This window comes from Tachysurus vachellii, chromosome 1 (genome assembly GCF_030014155.1).
Source record: "Tachysurus vachellii isolate PV-2020 chromosome 1, HZAU_Pvac_v1, whole genome shotgun sequence".
Taxonomy (NCBI): domain Eukaryota; kingdom Metazoa; phylum Chordata; class Actinopteri; order Siluriformes; family Bagridae; genus Tachysurus; species Tachysurus vachellii.
In genome coordinates, this window is record NC_083460.1 from 26545126 (window position 1) to 26561506 (window position 16381).

The 16381-nt window shown below is 39.6% G+C and overlaps 1 protein-coding gene across 2 annotated transcripts; it reads left to right on the top strand.

Moving 5' to 3' along the window:
* The first annotated feature begins 411 nt into the window (after positions 1 to 411).
* Positions 412 to 15360, top strand: cbarpb (CACN subunit beta associated regulatory protein b). Of its 2 annotated transcripts, none has more exons than XM_060880344.1 (10): positions 412 to 465; positions 2479 to 2551; positions 4008 to 4153; positions 5632 to 5711; positions 6316 to 6478; positions 6938 to 7109; positions 8017 to 8163; positions 8398 to 8632; positions 10796 to 10973; positions 11499 to 15360. In XM_060880344.1, exons 2-10 carry the CDS (start codon positions 2504 to 2506, stop codon positions 12958 to 12960), a joined length of 2631 nt encoding a protein of 876 aa, XP_060736327.1. In that variant the 5' UTR covers positions 412 to 465; positions 2479 to 2503; the 3' UTR covers positions 12961 to 15360. The 2 variants fall into 2 exon arrangements, with proteins under 2 accessions (XP_060736327.1, XP_060736318.1); XM_060880335.1 differs by lacking the exon at positions 412 to 465 and adding an exon at positions 1452 to 1612.
* The last annotated feature ends 1021 nt before the right edge of the window (positions 15361 to 16381 follow it).

Sequence of the window (16381 nt, forward strand, 5' to 3'; positions counted from 1 at the left end):
TTACATTCATCATTCGTCTGTATCTTTCATTAAACAGCCATAGATCATAGTTGTGCCAGTGTACCTTTTTACTTGGACTATCAATCAGATGCACAGCACTAATTACTAATGCATCATTAACGACGTCATCTTTGAGTGATAATTAGGGTGGGAATTAATTAAGTGGGACTTCTTCTAAAATAGCAAATATGTGATGTTAGATATAATTCCTGAGCTTTAGTGGATTGGGCTCGGAGTGTATCTCACTGAGATTTTTACATATCTTATTATGCATTCTTGAAGGAGCTCAATCCTGTTCGTCTCTCCTTCTACGTCACACGGTGCTCTCCACAGTGGGCGTGGCTACAGCCGGGATATTTCATTCATAAATCCACTTAACGCCTTTACAGTGAAATCAAGGCTCTGCGAGACGCTCGCTCGATTTGGCTGGAACATTAGTACATGGATCCCGCAAATTACAATTAGGTAAGCTTGCACTGAAGATGATCCTTTTAAAGGTAGCGCATTGTGGACTGCTGTGATTTGAATGAATATGCATTTGAATGAAATTGTTATGTGATCTATGTATAGTATGTTATGGGTCTAATGGGAGTTTTCCTATAATCAGAATTATTCAATTTATACGTGATCACATGCATGTCAAAAAGGCAAGACATCTGGAGATTTTTGGTGCTGAACGGGGTGTAATTAACCTTTAAATTAATGTCACTTTAGCTCAACAAACCTGTGTGATTTCCATATTATGTAGCTATCATGTACAGGGATTTGCCTGAACATTATGTCTGAGTTTGGTATTGGAGTCCCTGTGCACTGCAATGCACTGCATATTTTAGGGATTTTTATGCATGTTTTCTTAATCCTTATACATCTACTTTATTACAATCAAACTGTTAAAAGATAGGTGTGTAAAATAGGTTACATTTTTAGCGTCTGACAGATAAGGTGCTTTTTATGTGGCATAATTGCTTTGGTTTTATTTTCTTATATCACAGAAAATGTGAACTTTCATGTGATTAGCCCATTTAACTCATACAAGACAAGATGTCCTTCAATAAATAATTTCTGTCCTAAACACAAATTGAAAAAAAAAGTTGAATTTATTAACAGCTATTATTTTGTTTACTGTTGGAAAATGTGTAGCAAATATTTTTTTTAATTTTTTATAATTAGGCGTTATATAATATTGTTTGATTAGATGTGGAAAATCAGACATCACTGAGGCAATAAAGCTTCAGTCATTTCATGTGTATGTGTGTAAAAGAGAGAGAGACAGAGAGAGAGAGAGAGAGAGAGAGACAGAGAGAGGGGAGAGACAGAGAGAGAGAGGCAGAGAGAGAGAGCTGTTGAGCTGTTATGAGGCTGTGGGTGGGCAGGGACTGGCTAAGTATGCAGCAGGAACTGAGAGCTTTTTTACAGCGAGACACACGCTGAACGCTGCTTACTTGCACATTCACACACACACACACACACACACACACACACACACACACACACACACACACACACACTGAGTTCAGACAGCATCTCAGCACTGAAGGAATAGGGACTACACACACATCGTTCTGCATGTTGCCTTTTCTCTGCTATATGAGAGAAAGGAAGTGCTTGGAAGGTGAGTTTATATGTGTGCTTGTGCTTCTATCTGCGTGTATATATTTGGCAAATACAGAGATAAAAGGAGGGAGCAAGAGAGCGAGAGGTTTATGTGTTTTGGGCAGAAGCTGCAGCATTAATAACATAATCTGATAGAGAACACATGCTGCAGGGCCTCAGCTGCAGGAAAGGCTTGGATCATAATATGCCTTGTAATATGGAGAATGGTAGAGTGGGGATTTTACAGGGCGTATGTATATATATGATCATACATGGGAGATTTCAGGCTAAATTCTTTAGTTTAAAGCTTTGCTTTGGCCACCGATATATGTTGAGATCTTAAGTCTTTTATTCTGTTAGAATCATGTATTGAGTAAAGTGACAAATAAAATCAAGCATGATGCATTACTACTATGTGTAATATAATTGGAAACAAAATGGCCCCATAGTGTTTTAGCTAGCCTTAAAGGGATCAACAGTTCTTTTGTTTTTGTTTTGTTTGTTAATTTTTTGAAGTTAGAGCACTTTTGGTAATATTTGACAAAGTTATGCTTGCATAAAGGTACCTGTAAAAAAATAAAACAACATATCGGCTCAAAGACAAATCTCCAGTTCCTGTGGTGTTTCAGGATTTTGGGAGAAACAACAAATAATGTAGAAAACCAACAGGTAGCCAATCAGGACAAGGAGATTTGCATGTTATTCATTTTGCCTGTCAAATCAGAAAAATATCCTTCTGGCTTAAGCATTCAGACGTTCTGTGTCTATTTCAGAGGTGTCGTTTTGAAGAGAACACTGGATGCACATATTTATGTATTCGGATTTTAAGTTTCAAAGGTAGATTATGTGAACTCTAGTTTTAAGGTGGCTGCCTGTCTATCTCAGGAGGACGCACCTGCTGACCTGGACCATGAGCAATGAGTCTGCCATCTGGAAAAACCTAACAGAGAACCCCACAGTAAGTACATGCCCCGCTTCCTCTCTCTCGTACTGATGTGTCATTGGGCTAATTTCTGTTTCTGTCCTCTGTCCTGGACTGTTTTCCCTTATTCCTTCAGTTCTCTCTCTAGAACTAACTTCAGACATGCAAATAGAAAATATCCTGTTCTGTGTCCTTTGTTAATTGAATTCATGGCCTGATGTAAACTGATTAGCCCTGCAAGACAGCATTCATTCAGATTCAACTTGGCTTAGATAGATAATGTAATGTACATCAATCGCAGGCAGTATCTTCAATTACCGGCATCGTCTGCCTTATTTTATTAATAAGGAAATCAGTAGCTATGTTTAAGCAGTAATTTGTTTAGCTACAGTACAGAAGATTTAATGCCTACTGTTCAAGTACAGCGATAATTCTGATGGTTACTTTATTTCTATTTACCGAAACATTTTGACAGATGGTTCTTGATTGAAAGTTTAATTGATAAGGCTTATGTAATTTTTCTACAGGTCATAGCTATCCAACGTCTTGATCAATGTTTGACATCCACCATGTGAGAAAGTTTCATTTATTTTACAAATCTTAGCTTTTCATTTTAGACAATTGTGCTTTTTAATACACAAGTTTTCTTTACCAAACATGATTTTTACAGAAACGCAAGCCGGACAACATTTAAAACAAAAAGAAATATATCTATGGTTTATTAATGGTTTCAAATTATAATTTCTCCTTTCCAAAGGAAAGTCCAGTGGAGTTTGGTTTATATTTTTCTGCTGAGTGATACATAAGACCAGGTTTAATAGGTGTATTATGTAAGGCAATGCATTAAACTATGATGGAGTTGAGCACCTCAGGTATAAATACTGAATCTGATAGCCCTTGTTACCTGATAACTATATAACACATACAGTTGCTAAGTTATCAAGGACAGATTGTGCTATGAAATGAAAAAAGGAGTAGGTGGGAATTGTAAGGTGAAACTTTATGTTCATTTCAAATAATTATTTATTTACCAGTTCTAGTACCTTTTATTGACTGATATCTATTTTGGTTACATGGGTGCAGATTTTAGCTTCTTTTCTTTGATCCCTTTCATAAAAGAGCCTTGTGTCTATTGTGCTTAAGTCTGCACCAGTGAATCTTCACAAGCAGTGAACACTACACTCGACATGCACCTGTGTCCTCCTCACCCTCTTCACCCACTCACATGTGGAGAGATGAGAGCATGCCATGGTGCAGTACTGTAGTGCTTTCATCCAAACTCTCTGTGACTTCTGTGTCTCTTTGTTTTCAATGGAAATGAAAGTTTCAAGATCAAACAAAATCTATTTTTGAAGTTTGCAATTTACCAGATGTCCATTTTGAGTCCATTTCCTGTGCTTTAACATGTACAGTACATCAAAATATCTGCATGTGGGAGTTTAAAGAAATTTCATGTCTGGTAAAGCAATTTTTCTCTGTTGTGTTCACTCAGGAGCTCCCTCTGGAGCGTGGGGTAGAGGATGGCTATGTCCTCCACCTTGTTCTTTTGTCCATCTTCCTCTCTGCGACGATTGTTCTCCTGTCTGTCCTGTTGATTGTTTGTCGCCGCTGTCGGGAGGGAGAGCGGAGCTTTGCTCGGTGAGACAAAAGCCTCACATATCTGTAAATGTAAAAATGTCACTGAATGGTAAATAGTAGGATAACTGACCTTCACAACAGAAACTCTCAGCAAGTTATAAACTTCTATTTTAGTTTGAATTCATTCACAATAAAACAAGCTGCCTAACACTGAAAACTGACTCAGAGACAGAGTGACTGACTGCCTCAATGGTGATTAACTCACTCACACACAATGGTTTACAGACTCACTGACTATGACTGACTAACACTCAGTTTCTCATACACTTAGTCACTCACTGACTGGCTTACTGACTCTTTACATGGCTTACTGACTCACTACCTGGCTTACTGACTCACTGAATGACTGAACAACTGAAAAATACACTGATTTTATCAACTGGCTGGTTGACTGATCTACAGACTTACTGACTCACTGATTCCCTAGAGTTGAAATACACATGTGCAGGATTTGCATGTAACATTTGTAAGCTCAGTGGACACTGATACCTAAAACATGGATCAAGCAATCCATAATTGAATTCAGAGAAGAAGACTGAGATTGGCTTGTAGTTCTTATTTCAAATCCACTAACAGTATTCTTTGTAGATAATATCCATTGACCACAAAATGCATGGACACTGTCCACCTGATGGCTAGACTAAATACATGCATATGACATCCTTGAGAAGCGAGGAGTGGAAACGAATGGCTGTGCAAAACAATAGTTGCAAAGAAGGCTGGAACAATGTCATTAAGTGAAAGAGCACAATGGTGAAGTGGAAGGCTATCTGAGTGACAGAATGAAGTTTTCTCTCCTTTTCAGTCTGTAAAGCACTAGCTTATCATGAAAAGATTCTAGAATGTTTAGCTATGGCATGTGTTACCACAGAGTTACACCTATGTTACTACACTTTCATGTGTGGTACCTCACAGTTTATCATGTGGTATGTCAAGGTTCGTTATATTATACTATTATTACTAAACATTTTCTCTTTATTCTTGTTATTCTTTATGTGTGTGTCAGTGTATGATATCTTTGAGGTAATAACTGTGCTTGCACTGCAGTCTCCCACAAACGATGATACTAATGAGATCTAATAGCAGCTATCAGCCATGATTAATCTCTCCTGGCACGTCAAGTACGCTCTCTCTCTCTCTCTCTTTCTTTCTCTCTCTCTCTTGCTCTCTCTCTCTCTCTTTCTTTCTTTCTTTCTTTCTTTCTTTCTTTCTTTCACTTAGACACACACACATACACACACATATACACACAGTGAGGAGTCACTATGGCAGGCTGCAAAAGCACCCCCAGTTTATTCTCACTGTTACACAGTCCCATATGGACAGACAAACTGTCTCCTTTAATCAGCAAATTGTTCTGTAGATAGCACAGTGGGCTGAGTGCATAAGACTGAGTTCATTTGGCTTGTCATGTAGACATGTGATGAGAGTGACGATAAAACTATGAAGCACTAAATCTGGCTCTTTTTTATATTTAGGTTCATTCCCTGCTTCAAGCGTAGCGATGATCCAGAGAAGCCGAGCACCTCCTATATCGAGGAAACGCAGTTGGTGCATGGTAAAATGCCTATGGTCTATTATACATTAAAAAAAAAAAAAAACTGTTTTGGTTTTCATAAACAAAAAAATGGCATAATATTGTAGCACTATATTTGTGACTACTGGCATATGCAATAACCTGAGAGAAAGTAGTTTAAATGTAAAATCTTTCTGTTGAATTTAGTTGGGTTGGAATGCTCCTATTTATTAAAGAGAGACGACATACATTGTGTATAGCTACTGAGTCAGTTTGTAACAAATGGCACAGGACCGATTTAGGATTTTCCTGATCTCAGATAAATACCATTATGGGAAATAAATTGCTTCATGCCCAACCAAATTATCATTATGTTTGTGCCTGCATGAAATTAGATCTCATATCGTTAGCTTCGTATAGGAGTTTATCAAATATCAATAAATGCCCCTAAACCAAAATGAGAGAAGAAAAAGCATGCATTCATCATCACAATGTTGCTGTTATACAACATGCATTTTCTAATATCATATTGATCTTCCCCTTGGGCTAGGATTCATAGCAATCGTCAAGCACATTTTTACATTCTGTATCATACAGAGTTTCATGCATAAATGAAGCAGGGGGTATATTTGTTCTCCCCATGCAGAAATCACGATCCGCGTGGATGAGTCAGAGTGTTTGTCGGCAGCCAGCTCCCACGATATGGAGACTGAGCGCTTCCTGTCCACGGGAAGCACAGGTCGGCGTGTGTCCTTCAACGAGGCAGCCCTCTTCGACCATAGCAAGAAGGCACAGGAGAAAGGGCGAAGGTCAGGAACCTACTCACAGCCATCTCTGTTACTCTGTTATAAACACAAACACACACACTCACACACACAAACACACTCAACCAAATATCATATATATATATATATATATATATATATATATATATATATATATATATATATATATATATATATATATATAGTTTATATACAGTAGCATAGTCAATAAAGTATATAAGAATGAAGAATATAATTTAGTCTGATAGGATAATAATTCACTGATATATAAAAAAAAAATCATCTGCTTGTAAGAGCTGGCTGTGTGTCTAACGCTAGCATATGTGTAATATATGAATCACCAACTATATGCAACCCCACACCCACACAATATAATTCTCAGTTCTCTCTAATATTCATTTAAGCATTTATTTTCTCCTTATATGGCACAGTAATTTTATTCAGACAGACATTATTCAGCCTCCTTGGCCTTTCTGTCTTCAGATACACACTAACTGAGGGCGACTTCCATCACCTAAAGAACGCCAGGCTCACACACCTCCATCTCCCACCGGCCGCCCTCAAGATCGTCACCATCCACGAGTGTGAGTCATCGGAGAACAACATTGCCATGACAACACGGCCTGTCACTAAATCCAGCCTCTCCATCTTCCAGGTGACACATTGCAGGATTCAATATGACGTATGCCACAGCGTTGGCGATGCTAGTGGGTGAATTAAAAGCTTCAGATTGGTGGTTGGTGCTTAGCTGTCTGTGTGAAGTACTGTTCAACAGGGAGAAGAGTACTCACGTTTCAGGCTCTGATTATAGTATTACTTTAGGTGTCAAAGGCATGCTGAGTGTACATCAAACTATATCCTTCACATGTGGATCACATTTTCTATAATTAAATTTACCTTTACTTGAGAATGAAATATAAGCTGTTGGCTCAATCGTCATTTCTGGAAGTCTAAAGGTGGCTACTAAATTCCATCAGTACATGTGTTATATATGAAACTCTATATGGTGAGTTTCATGTGGATAGATCTTGAACATGGGTTATTGTTGGTTGTGTATTACTTCAGATAGCCCCAGGCTTGGTGCCTTGAAATAGCAGTGTTTTTTTATTGAAAAATAGATTTAATCGCACAGGATTTTATCACATTGTTTTTGTCACCATTTTATAAAAGTAATAAGCTGTGAGAATGTATTACAATGATTTTATCATCACTTTGTGTCATGCCTAAGAACAGCCATATCAGTCTAATGCTGATGATAGCATGATAGCATTCATGTGCACATTAAAACCAACAAATGCTCCAACAACTGATATTAGCCTTCCAAGGGGAGATGTACACTGGATACACTGGAGTATTCTTTGCATTAGATACTAAAGCTCTTAGAGTATATATAAGTGCTAGTGTTAGTATATAAGCATCCAGATCAAAAACCGCTCATGCAAGTTGGTAAAAAAAAACTCATACAAAAGTAAACAGATGCCTTAGCTGCACAATTAAAGTGGAACATTTGGTGAGCTTTAGCTTGGTGTAAAAGGCAATTCTGTGATGTCTGTTATACTCAGCCTCCAATGCGCCCACTGCCACAGACAGCTCTTCGTAGCCTAAGTCCCAGTTCAGCTCTGCCAGGTGATGCCCTCAACTCCACTGTGGATACCAGCTTCTGTGAGAGCCCACCATCTCCCAGCCCAGAGCCTACAAGACCCAGCTTGGTAATAGACACAAACAATAGACACACAACTACAGTATTCACACCCACCAACTGGAGCAGAATAAGAAGTCTGGTATTTTAGGTCATACATACCAAAATCTGGGAATGACTGAGAACCCTGAGATAAAATTGGTCACAAAAATTCAAAATAGGTTACCAAGAATTAACAACTACATTTTCATAATTCGTAAAATAAAAAAATATTTTTTGCAATAATGGTATTTTTTTCACTCAGACGGAAATGAGAGGTACAAGCTTGAGAAATGGGGGCAGTCCAAGCAGTGGGCGAGAACCAGCACTCTCTTCAGCCTCGGGTGACTCCTCCTCAAGCTGTGTCCCTCAGGGTCCCGTAATGCATTTCTTTACCAAGCTGCGGCGGCATGCCAGTCTGGAAGGAGCCAGTCCTTACCTTAAGATCAAGAGATGGAAGTTCGACAGCAGCCAGAGAGCCTCCAGCCTGGAGACCAGAGGTGAGTTAGGCAAAGCTCAAGCTGCAGAGCTGCTGCTCTGTAACCTAGGCTGTATTTGGAATATTCATTAGACTTAAGAGAGGGATTGTTCAGGCCCTGGAACACAGGGAAGAAAGGGGATGGCATTTAGTAGAATAATTTTATTATTATTTGATATATTATTATTACACACGTGGACAAAATTGTTGGTATCCTTCGGTCAATGAAAGAAAAACTCACAATGGTTACAGTAAATACTTTAATCTGACAAAAGTAATAATAAATAAAAATTCTATGAATGTTGACCAATGAAAGTCAGACATTGCTTTTCAACCATGCTTCAACGGAATTATTTAAAAAAATAATCTCATGGAACAGGCCTAGACAAAAATGATGGTACCCCTATAAAAGACTGAAAATAATGTGACCAAAGGGACATGTTAATTCAAGGTGTGTCCACTAATTAGCATCACAGGTGTCTACAATCTTGTAATCAGTCAGTGGGCCTATATATAGGGCTCCAGGTAGTCACTGTGTTGTCTGGTGACATGGTGTGTACCACACTAAACATGGACCAGAGGAAGCGAAGGAAAGAGTTGTCGCAGGAGATTAGAAAGAAAATTATAGACAAGCATGATAAAGGTAAAGGCTATAAGACCATCTCCAAGCAAGCAGCTAGATGTTCCTGTGACTACAGTTGCACATATTATTCAGAAATTTAAGATCCATGGGACTTTAGCCAACCTCCCTGGACGTGGCCGCAGGAGGAAAATTGATGATAAATCAAAGAGACGGATAATCCGAATGGTAACAAAAGAGCCGAGAGACTTCTAAAGAGATCCAAGGTGAACTTCATGCTCAAGGAACATCGGTGTCAGATCACACCATCCGTCGTTGTTTGTTTGAGCCAAAGTGGACTACATGGGAGGACACCATTGTTGAAAACAAATCATAAAAACGCTAGACTGGAATATGCCAAACTACATGTTGACAAGCCACAAAGCTTCTGGGAGAATGTCCTATGGACAGATGAGACAAAAATGGAACCTTTTGCCAAGGCACATCAGCTCTATGTTCACAGATGGAAAAATGAAGCATATCAAGAAAATAACACTGTCCCTACTGGGAAACATGGAGGAGGCTCTGTTATGTTCTGGGGCTGCTTTGCTGCATCTGGCAAAGGGTGTCTTGAACCTGTGCAGGGTACAATGTAATCTGAAGACTATCAAGGGATTCTAGAGAGAAATGTGCTGGCCAGTGTCAGAAAGCTTGGTCTCAGTCACAGGTCATGGGTCTTGCAACAGGACAATGACCCAAAACACACAGCTAAAAACACCCAAGAATGGCTAAGAGGAAAATATTGGACTATTCTAAAGTGGCCTTCTATGAGCCCTGACCTCAATCCTATTGAGCATCTTTGGAAGGAGCTGAAACATGCCGTCTGGAAAAGACACCCTTCAAACCGGAAACAACTGGAGCAGTTTGCTCATGAGGAGTGGGCCAAAATACCTGCTGAGAGGTGCAGAAGTCTTATTGACAGTTACAGGAATCGTCTGATTGCAGTGATTGCCTCAAAAGGTTGTGCAACAAAATATTAAGTTAGGGGTACCATCATTTTTGTCTAGGCCTGTTCCATGAGATTATTTTTTTAAATAATTCTGTTGAAGCATGGTTGAAAAGCAATGTCTGACTTTCATTGGTTAACATTCATAGAATTTTTATTTATTATTACTTTTGTCAGATTAAAGTTTTTTCTGTGACCATTGTGAGTTTTTCTTGCATTGACCAAAGGGTACCAACAATTTTGTCCACATGTGTATAAATCTATTCTGTCTGAGTGTGTGTGCGTGTGTGTGCGTACGTGTGTGTGGGGAGTGGCTTTGGTTAAATATCGGCAGATGGCCGGATGACTTCCTTCCAGTAGTCTTGCTCTTAGCCAAACTGAGAAAGACAGAAAGAGAGAGAGAGAATTTCTCACTGTGAATTAAAATTCATACAGTCAAATAAATAGAATTCATTTTTTTGTTCATCTGTTAATGAACTACATGGAGTTGGCAATTCAATGGACATGTGATACAAATAGAAAGGTTATGGACAAAAAAAAAAAACAGATTAGACAGATTAACTGTGAGTCCCGTAAAAGGACACATTGCATGTACTGATAATATGCACTCTGTCTAGCAGGCTCCCCCAAACGGAGGCCATTCCAGAGGCAGCGAGCAGCCAGTGAAAGCATGGACCAAGAGGAGAACGGTGCCCACCATATCGACCTCATCCAGTACATCGCCCGCACCAAGGATGTGACCTATTGCCCACCACGTCTCCTTTCCCCCCCATCCACACCCCCACCGTCCCTCGGCAGGTATCTTTAATTCCCTCCCCATCTGTGTGCTGCAGCAATCATCCACCTCTCCTGCACGCAAAAACAAGCCATCCCATGCTGGAGCAATGGAAGTGATTCTCAGAAGGGCACTCTGACCTTGTCGGCAATTGTAATGTTTAGAAGATATGCCAAATAGTCTTGGGGCACTTTTGAAGATTAGAGCTGTTTGGAAAGTGCCTCCAGTATTCTCAGATATCCATAGATATCAGGAATGTGTACCATTGCTTAGTCCATGATGATTTCATAGGTTGCATCACTGCTTTTACATTTACACTTACTGAGAACGCTGGCCGTTCTCTATTTCTTTCACTGTGTGTGCCATTCAACAGTACACCATCTGTGCTTTGGCAGTAACATCTGCTTGAATTTCCTGTTTGGCTGTCTGAGGGACAATATTTACAGACCACCTACTGTGTATCACCTGTAATTGTGCAAGCTCCCATCCCACTGACTGTGCCAAGTGTGTGATTATATCTGACAGGTTTTATGCATTGCTCTTTGCAGGTTAGAGGTCGAGGTGATGGTGGAGCCAAGCTGCAGCAGAGCAATGGGGCCTGGCATGATTGGCCTGAGTGCTGAGCCCCAAGATGATGCTGGTGTGGGCTGTCGTCGGGAGAGCACAGATCACCAGAGCCTTTATCGTGACATCTGGACCTTGCGAGCCTCTCTGGAGCAGTACATCTCCTCTGACCAGAGCAGTAACAATGACAAAGAATCAGTGCATAGTGATGCAGACAGCGTGTCTTCGCTTAGGCTTCGGACAGAGAAGAGTGGGCTTCCAAGTTACCTTTCCCAGGACATTGGGGATGGGATGGAAGGAGATGCAGAGATGCCTGGGAATGATGGTCTGGAGAAAAGAAGGAAGCAGGACAGTGTGGACTCTGAGAAAGGGAGTGACGAATCAAGTGCCCGGAAGCTTCTGCAAATGGACAGTGGCTATGCATCTATAGATGCCCCCTCTCGTGCCCCCGATGAGATACGGCTGTTCCGGAGCAGCAGTGGTAGCAAGGAGGACTCAGGATCAGCTATGGAACGCAGACATTTCTTCACCAGCTCTGGACATAGAGGAACAGTATTTGACAGCTTTGACACAGATATATTTGATGAAGAACTTGAAGTAGAACCTGGTGGAGCTAGTGGAGGTAGTGATACAGTGATGGAATTGGAAGAAGGTGCTTTGGTGTGGTCACCCTATGGGCAGATGTTTACACAGTCTGACTCTCAGTCTCATGCCTTGTCTTTCCGGGACTATAGCATAGATGAAAAAACGGACGCACTCTTCCACGAGTTTCTGCGCCATGATCCACAGTTTGACCAGCAGGAGTCACCAGTGCGCTCAAAGCACCGGTCTCGTGTGCATCTACGCAAGCAGTGGCAGCGATCCAAGCAGTATAGTGATCCTGGCCAGCGTTTCCATTCCTCCTTTGATCGTTATCGCAGCCCCCTTCGTCGTGGGGAGACAGTTAACTACCCTGTAGAAAGTAGCTACCACAGCACACTTCCACGAATTGTCAGCGGGCCAGATGAAGAAAACAGTGACGGGACTGCCAACCTTGCAGAGATGCCTAAGGTCAATCAGATCTTGGGAGCTGCTGATAAGAGTCTTGCATCTCCAAAAGAGGACCATATAAAGCACCCTTCCAGTACTGACACCATTGGAGAGTTAAAAGAAAAGGCAGAGCTTGCACCCTCTGAACTCCCTCCGGTGACTGATAGTACTCTGGGTCAACCAGAAGTTGCAGAAGAGTCCGGGCACTCAGTCCAGACTCTTGAGCCCACAGAAGGGTATTCACCCCCACAACTAGCCCAAACTGGGTATGGTCCTCAGACAATCACGGCAGAACTGAGTGATAAACTGTCTGTAACCCTAGAAGAGCGTCTGTATTCTGACTTACGCAGGACCAGGGAGCAACCCGAGTGTTTGCTGACAGCCACACATGCCTCACCCGACCACAGCCCAGTGTAGCACATGGCTCCACTCATCCCAACCAACTCAATGTTGATCTCAACCAGGCTTCAGTGATCAAATATTCAGAGGAAATTACCCTTAGACACTGATCAGGGACCAGGTTTGGTTGCCGTTTTAGGGTTGGGATCACAGCAGCAGACCTCAGAGTGTGTATCCATGGTCAGTTTTTAAGGGGAACTTCTTTGTAAATCATTTCTAATGCTCAGTAAGTGGAGATCAAGACCCTTACCTCACATCTGACATGAAATTTTGAATGGTGTATTTATGGTTTATTGCTTTATTCTGGCTCCATTTAGTTATGTGTTGAGTTCAAAAGCCAATATATTCTCTGCACTAGGTAATCCACTGTGAAATTGGGTGCTACTAGACTTGTGATTAATGTCCTTTAGTTTTTATTTGCGAGATTTCTGCATAGTCCCTTAATTCAGTCTCCTTTCATTTTTGGAAAATACACACCTAATTCAGAAGACAGAAAGCACTTATTCATGATAAAAACCTTTGTCTCTGATATAACCTGCTCTTGATTTATGTGTTATATGTTCAGTTCCTCAGCCCCAACTCTGTCTAGCCCACTCTAACTGCTCGGCTTTGATCATGTTTGAATAATGACAAAATGAGCTATGTATGTTGCACTAAAATGATTGGTGTATGCACTTTTCATAATTTCAACCACAGTGTTCTTCATTAAGTGTCCTTGTCATAGTATGGTGGGGTTCATACTAGAACTACTGGTATGGGAGAAAAACTGCCTTTGGTGCAAATCATGTATTGTTATGAGCTTTTGTTCTTAACCATACTATTTATTATTGCTTTAATAGTTAATGTTAATGTATATGTTTTTCTAAGTGTCTGAAGAAAGATAATAGATTTTGAGTATTAGTTTTTAAACTTTAGGTTAGGTCAGGTGAGCTAATTATCACATTTTAATTGAAAAATAAAAGAAAAAAAAGAAACTTTGTGATAAGCAGAGGGTTTAAATGAGGTCTGTGCTCCAGTATGTCTCTTGAGTCACTTGTGTTTTATTAGATTTGATGAGGGAGGCATGCTTCTTCCTGCATGCTCTTCACAGACCAGCTACTATGTGTTCATTAACATTTCATTTTCATGTGAAAACAATGAGAGGGAAGCATTTCCAAAGGCTAAACTCTCATTCGGCCGTGAAAGAGAAATTACAAAAGGGTAGTTTGTGGTAAATCCTATTGACAAATAAACCCATGCAAGTGGATCTTGCTAAAAATGCTACAGTTCTGGTCAAAATCAATTATCCAATCAAGGGGATTAAAGTCAGAAATTCCAATTAAAGGATTCATGCGAAGAGTGGATGCGATTAGCAGCAGTGGTAAAAGCCATTTGTGGATTCTGTGGCAGAGCAGACTTTCTCAGACTACAGAACCTAAATGATGTATTAGAACCTTTAAGAGCAGGATTCAGCTCTGCTTTTTTCTCCCTCCTTTTCATAATGCCACCTAAGATTGAGAGGAGGGGGAAAATACCATTAGCTTTTATTTTAGCTGAGAGACAATGTTTAAAATAGGCAACAAATATGTACATAAAAATGGCATGGCATGCTTAATCTTGCTCAGGATTGCTAATATGACAGATAAAGCTTCAATAAACTGTGCTTAAAATATCATCTATCATGAATATGATGCCTTTGCCATCATCTGTATCTCTCTACATTATAGTGTATAACTCATGACTAGATGCTTGCTGTTTGCTCTGTTCAAGATGACATCAGCATCATTTCAGTTAGACTTACCAAGAACGTTAGTACAAAGGGCAATTCTGAAATGTAAAAAAGCACAATAATTTCTGTTATCAGGTTATAGACTAGTCTTTACTTGGGTATAGACTTTAATGCCAGAAGCTTGGGTGATATTTTGTGTGCTAACAAGTAGCCTGTCTAATGCATCGAAGCATTACTGTGCATAGTTTTGCATGAGATGAATCAGTTTTAGTAAAGATAACCGTTTTCCTCAGATCTGAAATTCAGCACCAGATTAGATAATACCTAATGGATGGTTATTTCTTTGAAGCATAAAATAAACAAATCAGAATGATATTTGTTTAGAAATATTTTATGGAGTCTATTTATTTTAGGAGTATGCTTTGATTAATACGGAAGAGATTTTGCTAAGAGTGTCCATTGCAAGAATGTCCACTGCAAAAATATTTTTACTTTGCATATATATTTCCAATGGAGACCTTTTTTGCTTGCTGTATTTCCACGGAAAAAACATATTTCTGTACAATTGCTTGATATTTAAATGGCTCAGTTTAAGGAGGAAAATTTGTGAGGAAGAATAAATACATTTTTTTCAGAACAATTTTGTTTACCTCTATCTCTTAAGCCCTGAGGGACCAATTGACAGAAATGTTTGTCTTGAGTTTATGTTTTCCAACTAGTCAATAAAGAAAAATGCATCATGTCCGTGCATAATGTGTCATTTTTTTTTTAAAAAAAAAAAGAAATTTACTGAGTGATAATTCAACAGTAGTTTTAAACACTATCAACATGTGTTGTGTTTCCTGTTGGTATTTTGTACAACATAGTGCTGTGTAACTATTGCACAGCTGCCTTCCCTTCCTTCCACCTCCAGAAGGGGCCGAATCTCCCCATGGGAACATCAAATATTCATATCAGCCTGGCTAATAAATTAAGAATGGCTGTGCAGTAATTATGATGCTAAATCAATAGCAACCTATGTGTCACCAAGCAGAGAGTACCTTCCACTTCCACAGGAATGATTATCAATCAACAGCCCAAGAGCACAAATAACCAATGGCAACTCGTCTACAGCTTGCTTTTCAGTCAATAGGAAATGATTCATGATAAGCTTATAGCAGCTTAGTATTAAAACCATGCCATGGATTCAGGGCAGTATATGAGTACTGTGGAGTATATTTAAATTGTATAGTTTTATATCATAGATTTATAATAAGTGTCAATCTGCACTAAGGTTATGATAGTTCTGTTCTGAATTTCATTTTATTATTTGATCTCTGATCTATATGGCATCTGGTTGAAGTGATCAACCCCTATAAAGCATTTTCAAAACATGCCTCAATCAATCAAACAGCAGAAGTCAGAATTTGTTCTTGTGCTTCAACAGAAAACCCAGAGAGAAGATCAAGGCCACAGACATGAATCTGTTCACTGCATGGCATCCATTTAAAGCTCAGTGTGCTAATGACCTGAAGGTTGTGAGTTCAAATATAATGACTACCAGGACAGAGCCATAACCTGCTTAGTATATATTGCCTAATAATGTGTGTCTTGCATTTGAAACAGAAGAATGGATTTTTCTCTTATTTTACAAAGCTTTGTTTTCAAGACAAATAAATTAACACAGATATTAGTTGTTCCAGGGACAGGAGAATGGGAGTCATTTTGTCTTTTGCTAATTGCTGAACCCAT